This window comes from Crotalus tigris, unplaced genomic scaffold (assembly GCF_016545835.1).
Source record: "Crotalus tigris isolate CLP2741 ecotype Arizona unplaced genomic scaffold, ASM1654583v1 scf7180000017564.2150845, whole genome shotgun sequence".
NCBI lineage: Eukaryota > Metazoa > Chordata > Lepidosauria > Squamata > Viperidae > Crotalus > Crotalus tigris.
The window spans coordinates 1,957,470-1,976,312 of NW_024096475.1; the positions used below are offsets into that span (position 1 = coordinate 1,957,470).

General features: G+C 40.1%; 1 protein-coding gene across 1 annotated transcript in view; it reads left to right on the forward strand.

Annotated features, from left to right (window-relative positions):
• The first annotated feature begins 1,144 nt into the window (after positions 1–1,144).
• The window catches only part of ELOVL2 (ELOVL fatty acid elongase 2), a 34,739-nt gene continuing 17,040 nt past the window's right edge, over positions 1,145–18,843 (forward strand). The window contains exon 1 of the mRNA XM_039349553.1: positions 1,145–1,428. Coding sequence (XP_039205487.1) covers positions 1,426–1,428 — 3 coding nt within the window. The 5' untranslated portion in view covers positions 1,145–1,425. The remainder of the gene's footprint in view (positions 1,429–18,843) is intronic.

The window sequence follows — 18,843 nt, forward strand, 5'->3', positions numbered from 1 at the left end:
TTGCAAGTGATTGCCATTCTCTGCATCTCCATATTGACTAAAAGAGTTTCCTATACCTAATGTTCCTTTTATTTTCCCCTCTTTTAATGAAGTGGTTAGTTAAGCTGAGAGAGAATACCTGACTCAACATCACCTCAACTGGCTTTCATATCTAAGGCGGGATGGGAACTCAGTCTCTTGGTTTCTAACCTGGTGGCGTAACCACTACTGTAGCAGATTGCTAACCACTCAGAAAATTGCTAGCCTCTGCAAGAAAATGGCAGAATCGTTCTTAACTACTGATATACTTACACTATTAGAATTGTTGAGATAGGATACGCAAATGCCTTTGTTGTGGCTGGCTGCTCTGTTGATGGGAGTGCCTTACTGTCAAATTGAACTTTCAAAGTTCTTTTATGTTAGCTAACGATTATTAGATGTACAATTTGAGGCCAATGGGGAAAATAACCCTCAGATGTAGTAAGATTTTCCATCTTTCAGAGACAGGGCTGCCTAGGTTTCCATACCTCCTCCACGATTCATTATGTGGAATAGATTATGCCAAACCCTCAATAGCAACCATTTCAGAATAATTTATACAAATTAAGGAGAGGCTCTGTAAATATGGACCTGGGTCACCGTTGCCATTATCAACAAAGTTCAATGGTATTGGAGCAAAAAAAGAAGGAAACAAAAACAGTGATTATAATAATAATGCCTATTTCAGGTGCTTGGGAAGGATTTGACAGGTGGATGAAAATGCCAAGCCCAGTCCAAACATTTATCTGATTGTACAACGCACTATGATAACGATGCTGGCAGGAGATATAAAGCGTGATGCCTATTGCACTTTTATTATCCTAAGTGTGTGCGTGTGTGTGGGGGGGGGGGGGAGTTGTAAGGGATGCTGCAAAGGGGCTCCCTCAACGCAGCCTCGCAGTAGCCAAGCCAGCAAAAGCCACGTCAGGTAGATCGGGCCCTGCAGCCGAGAGATGCTATGACACCCCTGCACACCCCCCCCCCGCTGCCGCCGCCGCCGCCAGTATTCCAGCCAAGACCCCCTCCACCCTCTTCTCCCGCCCCCTCCCTCCGTCGGCGGGCGAGGAATCTCTCCTCCCAGCCCTCCCCCTAGCCCGCCTCTGAAGTCCCCGCCTGCTCCTTGCGGTGGAGAAGGCCGAAGGAGGAGGAGGGGGAGGGCAGGGGAGCATATTACGGCCGCAGCTTTGCTTAAGCTGCAGAGGGGGCGAAAGCGGCGGAAGAGCCCGTTCAAGCATCTGCCAGCCGCGGAACTGAGGAGGGCGGCAAGCATCGGCCGTGAGCAACGCCGCTGCCTCTTCTTTTCTGCCCTTTCCCGTTCGAGGCGGCGGCGGCAGCGGCAGCAACAGTCGGAACAACCTGTGCCTGGTCGCCCACCGTCAAAGCGACCCCTCCCTTCTCGGCGGCAAGATGGTGAGCGAAGGAAGGGACCGGTCTATTTCTAGCGCCGCCGCTTTTCGAGCGAGGGGATGGGATGGGGAGAGCGGGCCTTCGGTCGGGATTGCCTTCCTTTCTTAAGCATGGCGAGCCGGCGCGCATCGAAGCGCCTACCTCGCGCCCCTCATCCCATTCGCTCAGGCAGGTCCCTGGGTCGTACTTGCTCTGTATCATTGCAGACATATACACACACTCTCCATTCATTCCTGTCAGATATGCCTACAATGCTAGTTACACCACGTCTCTCTCTCTCTCTCTCTCTCTCTCTCTCTCTCTCTCACACACACACACACACACAGAGAGAGAGAGAGAGAGAGAGAGACACACACACATAGAGAGACACTTTATACAGACATCTTATTCTCTTACATTTATTGAACCTTGTACACAAGCACCATCTATTCTTTCTTTGACATGCCTGTTTCCTTGCCCTTTTGTGCATGCACGCACGCACGCACACACCCTGTATTCTCTCATATCCACTCATACTTCTATTCTTTCAATCATTCTTCACACATTTCCCTCAATTTTCCATAGTCCTGGGCCCCTTTTGCTCTTCTGCTCCTATTGTTTTCTGTCTCATATTAACAGACTTGCTTGCCATGCACATTTCCATCTCAAATCAGCCAATCTCAGTGGCATATAAATGCCAAATATTATTTCCCTCCTGTAGTAATCCACTTTTCACCCATTACCTGCATGTCACCTCCTTTCTTCTCTGTTTGATACCTATGCAAGACACAGTTTGCTCTACCTAGTATTTTGTACACTATTCTCATTAATATTCTACATAGTGCTGCATGTTGCTTCCCTTTCTTACACATGCAAATACTATCTAGGTTGCTTTATACAGCCTGCTGAGAGTAGCTGCCCTTCACTTAGCTCTTTGTACTACATAGTCATCTTTTCATTTGCTCTACAAACTATATAAAAATGCTCTTTCTCTCCGTCTCTCTCCCTTTCCTCTCTGATTTTGTGGCAGCAAATGTTTTTTTTAAACATGTTATGAAATACACCAGAATCCACTCTTTTACAAGTTATTTTTTTCCCCAGTGGAAAACAATTATTCTCTTATTGACTTTACAGTAGTACTTTCCTTCCCGTACTTCTTTTAAAGGCATCCCATCAGAACTGTTTACAATGTATATTTCCTGAGATATACATGATTAAAAACAAGACAATAAAAAATAATGACATTCTGTGATAGGAAGTCATACTAAAAGAAGCTTTAAAAAGTATACTCAATAGAGACATGTGTGAAGACATTTGATTAATATGGCTTCACTAATACAAGCTGGCCTTAAAACAAGCTTACACAGAAGCTGAAGAACTCTCAGAGGAATCACTGCTTGCCAGTACAACTTCCAAATTGTTCTCCCTATTTGCTTTTGTAACAAAAAGTTTTGAGAAGAAAGGTCCGTTTCAAAGAAGCCATTCAATTTCTTTCTTCTTTCCGGTCCATATCATTCTGCTCAAAGGATAGTTCCGATGTCTAGCCAATTCAAGACAGAAAAGCCTTTTTTTAAAAAAAATGCCCTTGCCGAAGAAAGTTTAAAACCGCAAATCTAATCAATTTAAAATGTTGCAGGTTTGAATCTAACTCCCAATTTGGGCACAATTCATGTAACCAGTTCCGTGGCTGAGAATTGGTATTTTAGAATCGCTATAAATTAGCATTATTCTCACGTGAACTCTGCATTAGGGTCTTTGAGAGTTATTGAGAATGGCCATATTGTCAGTGGTCTTTGAAAAAGTAATATGTGTGTGGGGGAATAAAATGCTTAGCACTTAATATTCGCAGCATGGAAACTTAATCATAAACGTTTAAATTAACCATGTGGGAAAAATTGAACATATTAAACAAGTTCTCAGTTCTAAGAGGAAAACTGCATCGTAGTTAAATGACACTTATTTTAGTTGTTCCCTTCGTAGCAAACTTGCATTGCAACAGAAGAGAATCTAGGTAGCTCTGACATTTTTAGTGCTCTTCTGACCTTGGTTATTTGCTTACAGACATTTCTTTATCTGACTAGGTAACATAAGCAGTACATCAAGGACTCCAAAAACTTGCATGGGCTTTCTTTCCTAGCCATTTAAAAGAGCAAGAATCAATATATAGAGAAAAAAATAATAAACACTCGGAAACTTGAAATACCTAATTTTGATTAATCTAAATTACGTGGGAGGTGACCCATTCACCCTCAAGGGTTGTATGCAACATCAGCAATGGGTGGTGGGAGTGAAAGATAGACCCTTGTGATTGCAGCTGTATAAATGGATCAATGGTCACATTATAGAACAACTGTAATAAGAATAGAGGGAGGAAAGGCAAGCCACACATTTATTCCTAGTTGATTTTATTTCTTAAAATGAAATTAAACAAAAAAGAGATTAGTCTTTGCAAGCCTCCTGGAGGACATATACTTGGTTTACTTTGAGAAAGGATTCAATCTGAATCCTTTTCAGGTTTGAGAACTCACCTCCTAGAGCAGGGCTTTTCAACCTTTTCATCCATTGTACCACTTTTAGGATATGGCAACATCCGAGTACCACCAGTCACCTAGCAAGGTGTCAAAAACTTGATGACCCCCCCAAAAAAGGAAAAAAGTGATAAAAGTACAGGTAGTCCTCAACTTACAACAGTTCGCTTACTGACTTTTCGAAGTTACAATGGCACTGAAAAAAGTGCCCCCCAAGCCACAGCTGAGCAAGACACCTGCCTGCCTGCCTGCCTGGTGGCACTCTTCCTCCTGTCTGAGGTTTTCATTGTTGTGAGCATTTCTGTTGAGGATTGGCAGCAGAGGTGGGGTGGGGGGGTGTTTGGTTTTTATTCTCCCCATTTTGGTCACTTCACATGATCCTGGGACACTGTGACCATCATAAACATGAGTCAGTTGCCAAGCATCTGAATGTAAATCACAAGACCCTGGAGATGCTGCAACATTTCAGCTGATCGGCACTTCTTCTGGGTTCAGCAGAAGCGCCAGGATCAGTGCTGCTTTCCAGCTGATTGGTGCTTCTTCAGGGCTCAGCAGAAGCACCAGAATCAGCACCGAGCTCCAGCTGGAGCCTGGCGCTGATCCTGGTGCTTCCACTGAGCCCTGACACCCCGAAGAAGCGTCAATCAGCTGGAAAGCGGCATTGATCCTGGTGCTTCCGCTGAGCTCTGACAGCCCTGCAGGTCCAGCTATCTCTCGCTCAGACTTGTGCAGTGCTGCCACCGGTTCAGCTCATTCCCCTCACCCGCTACCACCTGCCAGGTCGCGTACCACCTGCCAGGTGCCAATGTACCACAGGTGGTACCCGTACCACTGGTTGAAAAGCCCTGTCCTAGAACAGACATGTCAAACTCGCGACATCACGTGACGTCGTGAGACATATCAGGACAGTTTTGCCATTGCCGGCCATGGGATGGGCATGGCTTCCAGATGACGCGTCCATCCTATGGGCCAGCAGTTTGACATCCCTGTCCTAGAGTCAATTATTTATGTAGGCAGTTTTTTTTTAATAATTGCCATTGCATTATTGAGAAATGTTTCTTTTTGCTCAACACTTCCCTCTCTTTTCCTTATAGCTTTTAAATAATAATTAAAAAGCCTACATAAATCTTTAGAGTATAATATATATGTGAGAGTAAACTATAAAAGCGAATGTCATATATGTAGTTTTCACATGAACCATTTTAGCAAGAGGGTCAAACAAATCAGGACATTTACTGATGAATAAATTGATGGGAAAAGAGATTCTGCTTTCCCTTTATTCTCATTCTTAATACAGCACTGTGTGATTGTGTATATTAGTGGTTACAATAAATGACCATCCCTAAGAGAGCGTTAATGATTGTGTAAATTTAATATATGATGTGCTAGCTCTGCTTGCACAATTTGAAATTTTGGTTCTAGTAATTAAGACTTTATCCAAATAATTAGATAAAATATCTGGCATTCACAATTACTTAGAAGCATGGTGGCTCAGTAGCTTAATGACATTGGACATGGGCTCCCATCACATGCTTTAGTTTCTGCTCACCTGGCAGTTCGAAAGCATGCTGCATGTAAGTAGATAAATAAGTACCACTTCCCTGGGAAGACAAATCAGTGCTTCATTCATACGGCTAGAATCCTGTGACACCCGTTTGTGAGATGGTTTTGGTGGAGGGAGAGGCCTCAGATGATGTTGCAGAAAGCTGTTCACCTTTCTGGTGCAGAGCTAGCTCACCCCCTATGGCGCACCTTGGAAAGCGTGAGAGCATGAACCAAACAGGGCTAGTGATCTTAGGCAGCCAAACTACTACTCTGTATTAACATTGTACTATCCTGGTTAATGTAACATATATGCTAAATAAATAAAAAATAATTACTTGACATCCCTCTAAGCCAGTGGTGGCGAACCTATGGCACGCGTGCCAGAGGCGGCACTCGGAGCCCTCTCTGTGGGCACACATGCCGTTGCCCCAGCCTTGCCTCCCCTGTGACTCCCTCCTCACCAGCAGCCTCTCTGGAGGAGAGTCGCCCCCGAGCGTGGCCCACACAGAGCAGCGTAGCCAAGGACATGGCAACGAGGCAGCGTAGACAAGACTCTGCCCTCAGGCCCCATCGTGCACAGTTGATGCTGTGGGGCGCGGGCAGAAGGCATGGCCGCCATGGCGCTGCTGGGCTGCCTGGGCGATCTGCGGTGGGCCCGGGCAGGCAGGGTGGGGGCGGAGCTGGGGCGGAGCAAGGGCAGGGCCAGTTTTTGGGCACTCAGTCTCTAAAAGGTTCGCCATCACTGCTCTAAGCCTATAAAGTCTTTGGCGAATTATATTTTGAATAACACAAGTATATTTCATACTTATTTGTCAATTAACCAAAACAATAAGTAAGGCTATAATTTCATATTCTTCAGATTAGATTTACATTTGAACAACTTACCTAAGATTCTTTATCAGATAGTACCATAATTCTAGATGTCTGACTTTAAACAAAATCTAATGAATTTGAAATTGTTATATGCAATTCAAAAATGTGGACAATTTCAGACTATATTGGCTGAAACTAACCTCTAGTAGATAACTCATGCCCAGCTGAGTCATCATTTTTAAAAATACTTCATTAGGTAAACAGAGAAACAGAATAATTAAGGGCAAGCAAAAAAGTGGGAGCAGGAACAACTTCCAAATTCCTCCGGGCTTTTCCATTGAGTTTCCTTGTGGGAATCTGGCAGGAAACATCAGAAATATCTCTCCTTCCCTTTCCTTCCTCCCTCCCCTCCCTCCCTCCCTCCCTTTCTATCAGGCAAGTAAGGGACTATAGCTAGATGGGGGAGGAAGCAAGGGATTGTGAGACTGGCTGGGAAACTGTCACAGAATGTTGAAAATGAAGATTATATGAGCTCAGCAACTGACCAGCAGCCGCCAACAGCACCAAAGCAGCTACAAAATCTTCAAATTTCATTTCCTCAAGAGTCATAGGTCCCAGATTTTGGATACATTCTGTTTATTAGCACATTTAAGGTACATTGGTTCAAAACTTTTTACCCTATGATGGACTGTTTCACCCAGTAAAAGATCCTGATGAGAGTTTTAGTAGTATATAGATAGTTGATTAAGAGGATTACAACCTCATGGCTAAGTTGGGAAAATATGACAGCCTCAGGATTACAACTGCATGGCTAAGTTGTATTTCTCTAGTTATTACCCAATAATTTAACCATTATGCTACACTGGGCATCCAGGATTCCAGATTAGGCTTTTGTATTAAACTATGGAAGGTATTGCTGCTTTTATCTATGGAGATCCTCAGTCCTCCAGGTCATAGTTGTCCCAAATGTGCTTTTTCATGGGGCAACTGGACTTTCTTATTTTTCTTCAAAGACATTTCGCTTCTCATCCAAGAAACTTCTTCAGCTTTGAGCTTGGATGAGAAGCGAAACGTCTTTGAAGAAAAACAAGAAAGTCCAGCTGCCTCATGAAAAAGCATTGCTGCTTTTATCTTACACAGCAGGAATTTTAATAAGATAGAATGAATTAATTTGTTTTGTTTGTCTGAGTTTGAATTTGACTAAAGCAAGATATCTATGCATAACATAGATATCTATGCATATTCCTCCAATAGTGAAATTATACAAGTAATTTGGGTTACACAGCACCAGTTTTCAAAATCAAGACTTAGAATGGATATATTTCACACCATTTCTGGCAATGCAGCTAGACTATATGAATTAGGGTGGTCCACAGATTAATTTTTCTATGTAAATATCAACTGAAACAATCACCCACTAAATAGCATTGCACAAAAGCATTTTTTTTAAAATGGCAGAGCTGTTGTTTGTTTCCACTGCTTAAATCTCCTTAGTTACAGAAATAGCATAAGATTATTGGGGAGGCAAGATCTTACAAATTTTCATACACAAGATACTTTGCTAATTAGCAATAAATATCTGAGAATAGGTACCCAGTTTCATGCCTGGAAAAGTGTTCTGGGAAGTTTGAAAATTTGTTTCTAATAAATACATTTCCCTTCTCTAGATTTTGGATCTTGCTTTGAATCCACAATCTCGTGTTATTAGCCTATTTGTTACAACCTCATAGGGCAAAGAACGACAGTTTCATACCCAAGTGACCATCTATTCTAAAATTTGGTATGAAATTAGGTACTAGGAAAGATTACACTAAACAACATACACGCAACAACAAAATAAAACCAAAATAACTTTTTTTTCCCTTCAGTTTCTCCTGAACTGCTTCACTTATTTTCTTCAACAGTTTCACAGGAGCGTTTTTTCAAATATCAAATTGTCTATTTAATTTTAGTTGCAAATTGTAAGCTTAGAAGGGATACAGTCGAGCCCCATTTAGTTTTTAATAATGCAGAAATAATTTTATTTTTCAGTGTTTCTTTCATCAGCTCAAATTGCAGCAGTAGCCAATTTGCTGCCTTTCCCCTATATATATTTTTTTCACGGCCAGCATTATTTAGGCAGAGTTACTTTGCTCCTTGCAATCTCTGATTTAAAATCTGAAGAGAAACTTTCTGAAGAATGATCTGGTAGTGGCAGTTGAAGGACTGGCAGCAATTTGAAAAAGGGGAGGGGAAAATGCTGTTTCAAGAATTTGGCCTTCAATAGTGGTAGTGTTGTTGGATTTGCTTCTGGATTGATTAGGGTAGATGTGCTAACTGAATGGACTATGTTTGTGGTTGTTTTTCTGGAGAGCATTTGTTTGTGGAAAAGGTTGTTTTATTTAGCTCTATCTTTCAGCTGAAGGTAGTATTCTATATGCCCCCAAAGACATTTATATGCCCCCAGACATTTGACTACATTTACTCTATTTCAGTCCAACTAAAACATTCACCAAATCTAAAGATTTATATGCAGTCCAAACTGTAACATCAGGCAACAATTCACAAGTAAGTAATCAAAGTCTTGAACATGTCCTGAATATGTGTATAAAGTTTTAGATGTGGAATACTGATATTTAAACCTTTTACAGCTACTCTTGTTATAAATTATTTTATAATCTCTCTCTTGAAGTTAATTGGGGGGGTGACACTGTGGATATATAGTCTGAAAATTGCAGTCTAAATACAGCATTTTCTCCAATCCTTGTGACCCTCATTTTATCTGTAAAGTTAAACCTTGTTTTCAGTGAGAATTTCTCTCTTCTAATAAAACAATGTTTTATAAGGGAAGCTACATAAACCTCCAAAAATAGTCTGTGCCAGTCATAATTTTTAAACTTTTTATTTATTTAAATTTATTGGCTGCCCAACTCCAATGGACTTTGGGGAACTTAGAACAAAACATTGTTCCATTAATGTAGATAAAACTGTAATCTGGTTACCAAAGTGTTGCAATGCAATAATAGCATATAGTTATGCTATATTCCAACATTAAAAAATTACAAAATTTCATAACTCTCTGAGCGAGATAGATAAAAAAGTAATAAAATAATTGCTACTGAAGTCGTTTGATATAGTCTTACATCAGTTATATCTGAGATTTTCCAGATATTAGGAATAGCAGACTCTATCATCACTGCATCTGTGTTCACCACAACATCATTAGCCACCTCGTGAACATGTATCTAAAAATGTATGTTAATATTTGTTATCAAAGAAAGAATGAGCGTTAACACTGTGATCTTTTATGGCACAGCAAAACTTCAGCTGAGGAATGTGGAAAAGAAAATCCTTCATCAGCAGGAACAGGCAGTGCAGTTTCTGGCAATTAATCCTAATCTTTGGGACATGGGGCGGCACACAGGCGACCAGGATAGCAACAGAGAAACCTACTTAAACATAGAGCTTTCTTTGTCTTAAGCTTCAGATCTGAATTATTAAAAAGTTGAAATTTCCCTTTTCTTTATCTTAAAAAGGTCTATTTCTGAACCTTCAGAAGTATCCTTTGTACAGATTGTATAGAATGGATTAAAATGAAAGAAGATGAGAGGAATGGAATATTTTCGATTGAAGGAATATTTTTCACGTTATTACCATTCATCTAAGAAAACCTAAATTATATATAAACAATAGTACATTCCCTTACCAACTGAATATATTAAATCAGTTTTATTCTTGTGTCTGCAGTCAATAAGACGCAAAAAAAGCTTGCACCTAGCTTTGATCGGTTTATTCCTGTTTTGTTAATTGCAGTTAATTAACTAAGCCTGAATATTTATGTGCTCTATTATCGTTATGCACCTTCTTGTAATCCTTTATATGGCAATCTCACTTCAAGATTGTCAGACCCCATACTGTGCATAAGAGTCAAGAACAGAAATAAAGATTTGCCGTATTTTTTAGCAAGAACACGTCTGGTGTGGTACAATTTGACACTTGCTATTTCTCACCTGATCCTTGTAATCCTATAGTTTTGGGTTGGGGAGGAGAAGCAGATACAACAATCTCCTACCTCCACATTCCCTCTTTCAGCCTGCTTGCCAGTCGCTTATGCCAACTGGCAAGCTGCGAATTCAGATTTTGAAATCAATGCCTTGTTGAGGGAGAGATACTTTTGAACATAGCAAAAAGAGATTTCCCAAGGGAAATTTCCTCCTTTCTACTTGGAAGAACTTTTGTTCTTTTAGTATCAGAGAAAAGGAGCAAAAACATCCCAAGGTCAATTAAACAGGATAAGATTCCCCCCCCCTCGCCGCCGCCTTGCCCACATCTAATTAAAGTTAGAATTTGCATGTAGAAAGATTTGTCTGGATAACAAATCTGAAGGCAATTTGATTCAAGATCATTGGTTAAGAACTGCAATATGATGATGTTTTTGCGATTGCAAATTAATGCTTTCTGTTGTCTGGAATTTATATTGACTTCATGTGCTCAGTAAATACCGTGTTTTCCCAAAAGTAAACCCACCCCCGAAAGTAAGCCCCACTGATTTTCAGGGGTGGGCCTAATATAAGACCCCAAAAGTAAGCCCTACTTAAGGGCCTGCACGGACAGCCTGCTGCCGATTCCATCTGGTTTCACCATAGACACAAGGTAAGGGGCCGTTTGCCACCTCACGCGTCGTGCCCAATGCAGCTGTCATGAGGCCTGGCAGATCCTCCCCCTTATGGCCCACGTGCCATTATACCGCTTCCTTACTGCTGCCCGGCTTGTTTCGCGGCCTCATGGCAGCGGCATTAGGCAGAAGGTGGCAAACGGCTGGTTTCGGCGCTATGCAGTTGTTTGCCACTGGCCGTGCCCATTTGCTGTATCACGTATCATGCCGAATGCTGTTGCCAGGCCTACTGTACATTAACCCCTACTGCCCCCCAACCCTAATGGGAGATGGGAAGCCCTGGAAAAAAAACAGAAACAAAAAGGTTTTTCCCATTTGTTTCCCAAGCAGTTTGGAGTTTTCCGGGGTTTTTCCAGGCCTTCCCATCTCTAACCCACAATACCTAACCCCAACTCTAACCCACACTCCACCCAGGGCAACCACAATCACAATGGTGATGTACAGGAACCATTTATTTATTTATTTATTGGCCCTTGAGCCATATTAAAGTGCAAAATTCCAGAAACAAATTATTACTAAAATTTGATAAAAGCAATTTATCTAAATGGAATTAGATAAAATACAATTTAAAATGAAATTGGAATAAAATAAAATGAAATTGGAATAAAATACATTCTAAAATGAAATTGGAATAGAATACAATAATTTAAAATATTGATAAAATATGATAAAATTATATTTTGGTGTCACCCCTGCAATCTACCCCAATCCATCCCACATATGCAGATCTCAATTGAACCATTTTCCTTAAGTACTGTGCTGTGTTAAATGTTATTTTCAGATTCTGGCCGGACATAAAGGTAAGTTGTTTCGATATGGGGATCCCAATGGGTCATTTGTTTGGTATATAGATCGAGGTGCCTGTCTCTCACCTCTTTTAAAGGCAACAATCAAATAGGATGTGAGCCAGGTCCTCTACCTCTGGTGCTCCACAAATGCAGAGACATTCATTGTAGGGTATGGAATGGAATCTCCCATATCTAACCATTGTGTCGAGCTGTTCAAATCTTGCTTGCGTAAATATGTCCCTTAGATGTTTTGGCAGTTGTAACTTCAGATAGCTGTCTATTTGAAAAGTATGTTTGTATTTGTTCAGCCATTTCAAGTTACACACCTTACTAAGGATAGCTATGTCATTTTGTGTTTCTATATCCTTAATTTTTTGAGCAGCTCTTTTTTTAAATCGTTCTCCTGTTATGCAAGAGTCAGGAAGGCCACAGCTTCTTACAAAATTTGTTAGCTTGGTGATCCAGGAGATTTGTGACTGTAATTTTCATTTGCTCTAGTATTCATAACTTGGGGAGTCTATCAGTCTCCATTTCATTGACTTTATGCCAGTAGTTATATGCTCTAATTTTGGATAATGCATGAATTGTAGGAATTCCCAATTCAGCTCTAACTGCTGCAGCAAATGTTCTTAGATCTACACCCAAGATACATCTCAAATGCTGGGACTGTGTTTGTTCTAGGACTGTGGTTGAGTATAGACTCCAAACTTCTGCTCCATACAAGAGCATAGGGGTAACCTTAGCTTTATATACTTTAATTAATGGGGCTAGAGACCCTGGGTAACTTTAGTTTAAGCAGTAAATTCAAACAAGCTGTTGCTCTAAGCGTACTCCGTTGATGATGGTAGGCCCAAGATCCAGTCTTGGAAAAAGGTACGCCCAGGGCTTTTTTTTGTCATAGAACGCCCAGAACGGAGTTCCGGCACCTTTTTTGGATGGAACCTTGTAGGGTAGGCAAGGCAGATTGTATGACGTGTGTGAGTTCCAGCACCTTTTTTTTTTTTTTTTTAGAAAAAAAGCACTTGGCACGCCTAAATATACAAAGGGGTTAACCTGTTCAATTGGTTCACCATCCAATTGCCATCTATGTCTCTGTTTATGTTTTCCAAACATCATGATTTTTTATTTAGATTTACTAATGGTTAGGGAGTTATCCTGGCAATAAGAACTGAATCTTCTTAATAGCCTACTTAATCCTACTTGTGAATATGATAATAAAATCATATCATCAGCATAGAGCAAGCTGTTACAGTATGTATTTAGGATCATTGACATATGTACCATGTGATCCTTCATTAACCCTGGCAAATCATTGATATATAAACTAAATAATAATGGGGCCCAGATACACCCTTGCCTTATCCCTTTATTTGTGTGAATCCTGTTAGTCAAAGCCCCATTAACCCCATACTGCACCCTCAAACAGGTACTTGTATAAAGGGCTTTAATCAAAGCCAGCAGCCTAGGTTCTATTTTAAGAGCTGTCAGTTTACTCCATAGTACTTCTCTGTTTACCATATCAAATGCTGCTGTGAGGTCTATAAAAGCAGCAAATGGGTCTCCTCTTATAAGTATATTTGGCAATTAAATGGTTCAAGACAAAGCAGTTATCAATAGTGGACCGGCTTTGTCTAAAATGTGCTTGTTCTTCTGCAAGGCTATGGTTTTCCTCCACCCAGATTTGAATTCTATTTAAAAGGAACCTAGCACATATTTTTGCTGCAATGTCAATCAAACTGATGGGCCTATAGTTACTAGGATCCTTTTTATTTATGGGGACAATTATTGCCATCTTCTACCCACCGGTATATGGCAGGTATATTCAATTTATTCAAAAACAGTCATGTCATCTTCTTCTGCAACATCTTTACACAGTAACTCTCCCAAACCCCCATTTCTGGCCTTCACCTCTTGTGAACCATTGGCCCCAATCTCTCATGTCCAGCAATAGCGGTCTCCCTACATGAGCACTTCTTGTCCATGTAGCCTGCTCGTAGTGCATTGGAAACACAGCTGTCAGTGATTTTGTCCCACAAATGCTTCACCCAAGTCACGACCTCTGACAGGCAAGGCTTCACAAAGTTCCCACGCTTATTTCTGTCCATTCTGTGTTCAGTGTTGTCACTGATTTCCCTGTGCAAGTGGTCCTTGGATGGCTTGTTTATGGCAATATCCAGACTCTGGAGACAGGCAGCCATTCCTGCAGGAATCATTATTTGATCTATTCTTCTCTGTGCAAGGAACTTCTTCATATCTTTTGCACGGTGAGTGCTGGCTGAACCCCAGACCAGCAGACCTCTTTGCCCACCTCGCAAAACAAGTGGCAGCATTAAATCAACCCACTTCCTAATCACTGCATGTGTGCACCGGGCTTTTTCAGTTTCGAGAACATAAATGCCTGAAACACGTTCAATTTTATCTCTCTTGTCCTTAGAGATGATAAGAGATGGGATCCTTTGTTCCATCCAGACGAATTGCCAAAATGCAGGTAACACGTGCACTTTTGTAACCAATGGAGGGCATGTAGATTGACGAGGCACCCCTCTGATCAATTATTGTTTGAGGTGCTTGGCCCATAAACACTGCAGTTTCATCCATGGCAATCATGTTTGACAGCTGGTACTTTGAAAAGTCGATGCCATCAACGAATGAAATTTACGCTTAATAAGTTCAGCATCCTGCAGCTTGATCAGTATTGTTGATCTTCTTAGAGAAAGTTCATACCGCTGAAGGGAGCCATCCATCCATCCATCCAACAATGCTTTGAATTGTTCTGGGGATATTTCCAGTTGTGGTGCCAGTGCAATCCAGTCACAGATTTTTCTTCAAAAAAACTTATTTTGTTTCCCTGCACGTGGCGGCAGCAGTTCGCAACGGAGAAATGGCACAGGGTAAGGAAAGAAATGCAATTCCTGGCAGGAGTGAGGGCATCTGGGTGGTGATGTGCCAATCTCTCCAACTCCACAGGGAAGGGGCAGCCAGCATGGGTGCTGATGGCAGGACGCCTCCCCACTTCACCACCCTCCCTCTCTGAATCTCCGGTGCTCCATCTGCCGCTTTAGTGGCTCTATAGGCAGAGCTGTGAAGTTCCGAAATATCTGATGGGAGTGAAGTAGCCTTGCTATGACTGTTAAAGTGTTTGAATAATTTGGATTAAGGCTCAAAAATCCCATAAGTTACTGGTAATACTATGAATTTACTAATAGGGAAAGAGTGGCTACTAAACAATACATAGCAGAAGTGCAGGTTTCGCTGAACATTTATTGGTGTGTCATAATAATAATAGTAATAATAATAATAGTAATAACAAAACAACAACACAACAATAATCCAATCCCCTGCTCAGGCAGGAAACCCGGTACCATTTCAGACAAATGGCTGTCCAGTCTCTTCTTAAAAACTTCCAGTGTTGGAGCATTCACAGCTTCTGGAGGCAGGTTGTTCCACTGATTAATTGTTCTGTCAGGAAATTTCTCCTTAGTTCTAGTTGCTTCTTGCCTTGGTTAGTTTTCATCCGTTGGTTCTTGTCCTTCCTTCAGGTGTTCTGGAGAATAGCTTGACTCCCTCTTCTTTGTGGCAGCCCCTGAGATATTATGTATAAATGTATGGATGTAAGCATGTACAAATGGGCACTACTTGTCATAACAATACTTGTCACTTTGTGAAGTACTGAGGTAGGGCTAATTCATTGGTCTCACTTCAAAGTAAGTAGCTGTTCAACCACTGTGCTGCTTAGAAGTGAAGAGGGGAGGACTTTGCATTACAGATAGTCCTCACTTAAGGACTGCTCTATTTAGGGATATTTTGACATTAAAACAGCACTGAAAAAGTAACTTTACAACTGCTCCTTGCCCCTATGACTTTTGCAGTGTTCCTGTAGTCATGTGATCAAGATATGGATGCTTTGCGACAGTGGTTTTTTATTACCCTCACCGCATCTCCTGGTTAGATGAACATTATTTGTCTACTTCACAGCTGACTTCTAACAGAGTTCATGGAAAAGCTAGCAGTAAAATTACAAGCTGTGATCACATGATAGTTCGCTTAATGACTATGGGTGATTTATTTAACAACTATAGTAGATGTGAGGTTGTAAGTCAGCCACAATGACATGACATTTCACTTAACTCGTTTGCATAGAAACAGAGTTGCCCATTTTAATTTTTGTCATTAAAGATGGACTAACTGTACAGTTTTGTTTTAGATTAGATTTGCTTGTAGCTTCACTGCAATAAATTTCTCTCCAAAACTTCTCAAGCCTAGTATTGCAGGCAAAGCAATTATATCAAATTCAGGGGGATGAATCCAGATTTAGAATTTCCTGAAGTATGCCTATTGAAATCAATTGGCATTTATTAATATTTATTGATTTATTCATGTTTAATTAGTCTTGAATTCTCTACCTGAACCTGATGAAACTAGAATGAGCAGCTATAAACAGCCAAATTTTATAAAAAGAAATAGCTTCCTGGAAAACAATTTCATGTAGTTATCAGTACAATGACTGATAACAATAACAATTTATGGAAAGTCCCTTAGATTGGGAAATATCCCTCTCCAATAAAATTCTGTATTTCTCATCTTCCACTCAGCAATACAAATGAATCACAGTCTTTCAAACTGACGGCTTGCAGAGATTTTGCCCCCAATGTTAGACTTCAGTTTAGTAATTTACATTATGACTATTTTGTATAAGTTGGTTTTCATAATATAATTATAAATTAGAGCATGTGCACATATAACTGGTAAACAGGAATAGCAAAGGTGGGTTTAAATTTATTTTGTGACCCTCCAGCCAGCTTCTTTTTAAAAATATTTATTGTAACGACCACTTTTGTGTGGATGTATGTGATATTTTGTTTAGTATATCTTCTATATACATGGAGAAGAACAGGAAAATAAAGCTTTCCCATGTAACTTATACAACAAACTGTATGCAGCCTAAAACACTTCGTATCTTAAGGAAAAGGACAAGATGACATCACCATTCATTCTAGGCAGAAGTCTGTATAGACATTTAAATTTTTCCTCAACGTGATAATAAAATAGTATCCTCCATCATAATTGAAGGCTACAAGTTAAGGGAGTGCACATGGCACATCATTCTTCCTTCCAAAGTTTTATTGCAACCTATCAGCAGTTGCCAAGTTTGGTGATTACTGCTCAATTTTACTTTATGCCCTGAGAATTTGTGGTTTACAATAACAAAACAGTTGCAGTTGTTTCAAAATATAACATAGTAGCATTTGCGACATCCTTCAAAGATACTTTCATGGTTTCCTGTCTTTCGGCAGCATATGTTGCTTAAGCACCTTATCATTTAAAGAGCACCCTGTCCTGACCTTGTTAATATCTATAGTGGCAAAGCTCATGGAGCATTCTTGTATAACAACATGCTATTGTAATATAGACAGTCTGTTTAGCAACTGAGTCATTTAGTGACTGTTCATTAAAAAATGAAAAAGGTCCGTAAAGCCAAGGAAAGCTGAAATAAGATCATAAGCATAGTCAATTTCACTTAGCAACCACTTTGCTTAATGACGGAGTTGCCAATCCCTAACAAGCACTACTGTACCTGTATATCAGGAACATGAGAATGTATTCATAGAAGTAAATCTGCATTCACTGAAGAATCTATGGTTATCCGATATATTCAGCCTTGTCCCATCTTACCATTCTCAGTCCTTTATCCATTTTTCTGTTGCACTGTAATTCCCCAAGCTATTAAAGCAACCCATTTTCTATTCTGACTAGTTTAATAATTGTGGGTCTTGAGTCAACTTATTCTAAATTGTTAGCCACTGATTTTCAGAGAAAATTTTCTGATTTTTACCAGAGACCATGCACTTGAATGAAATGCAATAGCCAATAATCTGGGGTCCTGTAGAAAAGAACCACCACCAATATTATCTGACATCAGAAATGCTATGTTTAAATGCCACTAAAACACTGCAGTTCAATTCTGCTACTAACATGTAATAGAAAATTGCCATTGTCGAAAAGAATAACAAAGTAAAGACCACTGAATTTTCTGCTGTTGACCATGCATGTCTTCTCCACAGGGCCAAATCTGTCCAATACATGGAGTATGAAGAATCAGAATAAAAATTTATCAGAATAACTATTTGATTGTTTGAAAATTTATTATTGCCGAGAGTCTTTCCCACCCCTCTTTAGTTGAGTTAGATAATGGCTCTCTCTAAATGACTCTCAAATTCAGTTTTTAAAATATACAGGTTAGTGAAACAACAGAAACTAGGAAGAACTGTGGACTGCAACCTAATAAAAAATAATATAGAATGGTGGGTCCTAATTTGGCATGTCTTTTTATCTGTATTGAACTGTTGGCATGTATCCCTAAAAGTTGGGACTGTGATTTTTAGATTGAACAATCTGGGCAACTATAATCCAATTAGCATTTTACGTATTATTAGCAAAACCCTCAAAACTTCTAGAAGTTATTGTATTGCCTGCATTCTAGAAACACTCTAGTGGGAGAAGCAAACAACTTCAGAGCTACTCAACAAACCACGGACAAGGACTGGTATAATGCCATCTAGTTAAAAAATATTAAATTGTTGCCTTAAGTAGCCTTTGTTATCTTCAGCTATGCATCTGATCTTGTCCTGCAGAAAACCTGTGAAGCAAATATAAGGACTAACTGATAAATCTGCATTTGTTTACTCTCATTTCTAGGTTATGTCCTAATACTTGTGTCAGGTACAGTACATTGGGCCAATTAATGGAGAAGATTTAGAGACAATTTAAAATACAGTAAGATGTCTCCCTCATCTTGTGCTTAACTTTTAAATTAACTTTGTAGCAGGGCATCCTGGATTATCCCCTTGAATACTTTATGCTTTTGGGATGGATGTGAATGGCCTAGGTTGGTTCTTGAAGAAATTATGTAGGTAGGTAATGATAGAATGAACAAAATATCCATGAATTTTAGGGAGCCAGTTATAGTGTTCCAAGGCAGCAATGTATCCTGATTTGCTCACTGTTCCCACATGTTATAGAAACATTTCATCAGCACATTTAAGAAAACTCCATATACGCAACCCTTATATCCTTGTGACTGTGGGACAGTGGTCATAATTGTTGCTGTATC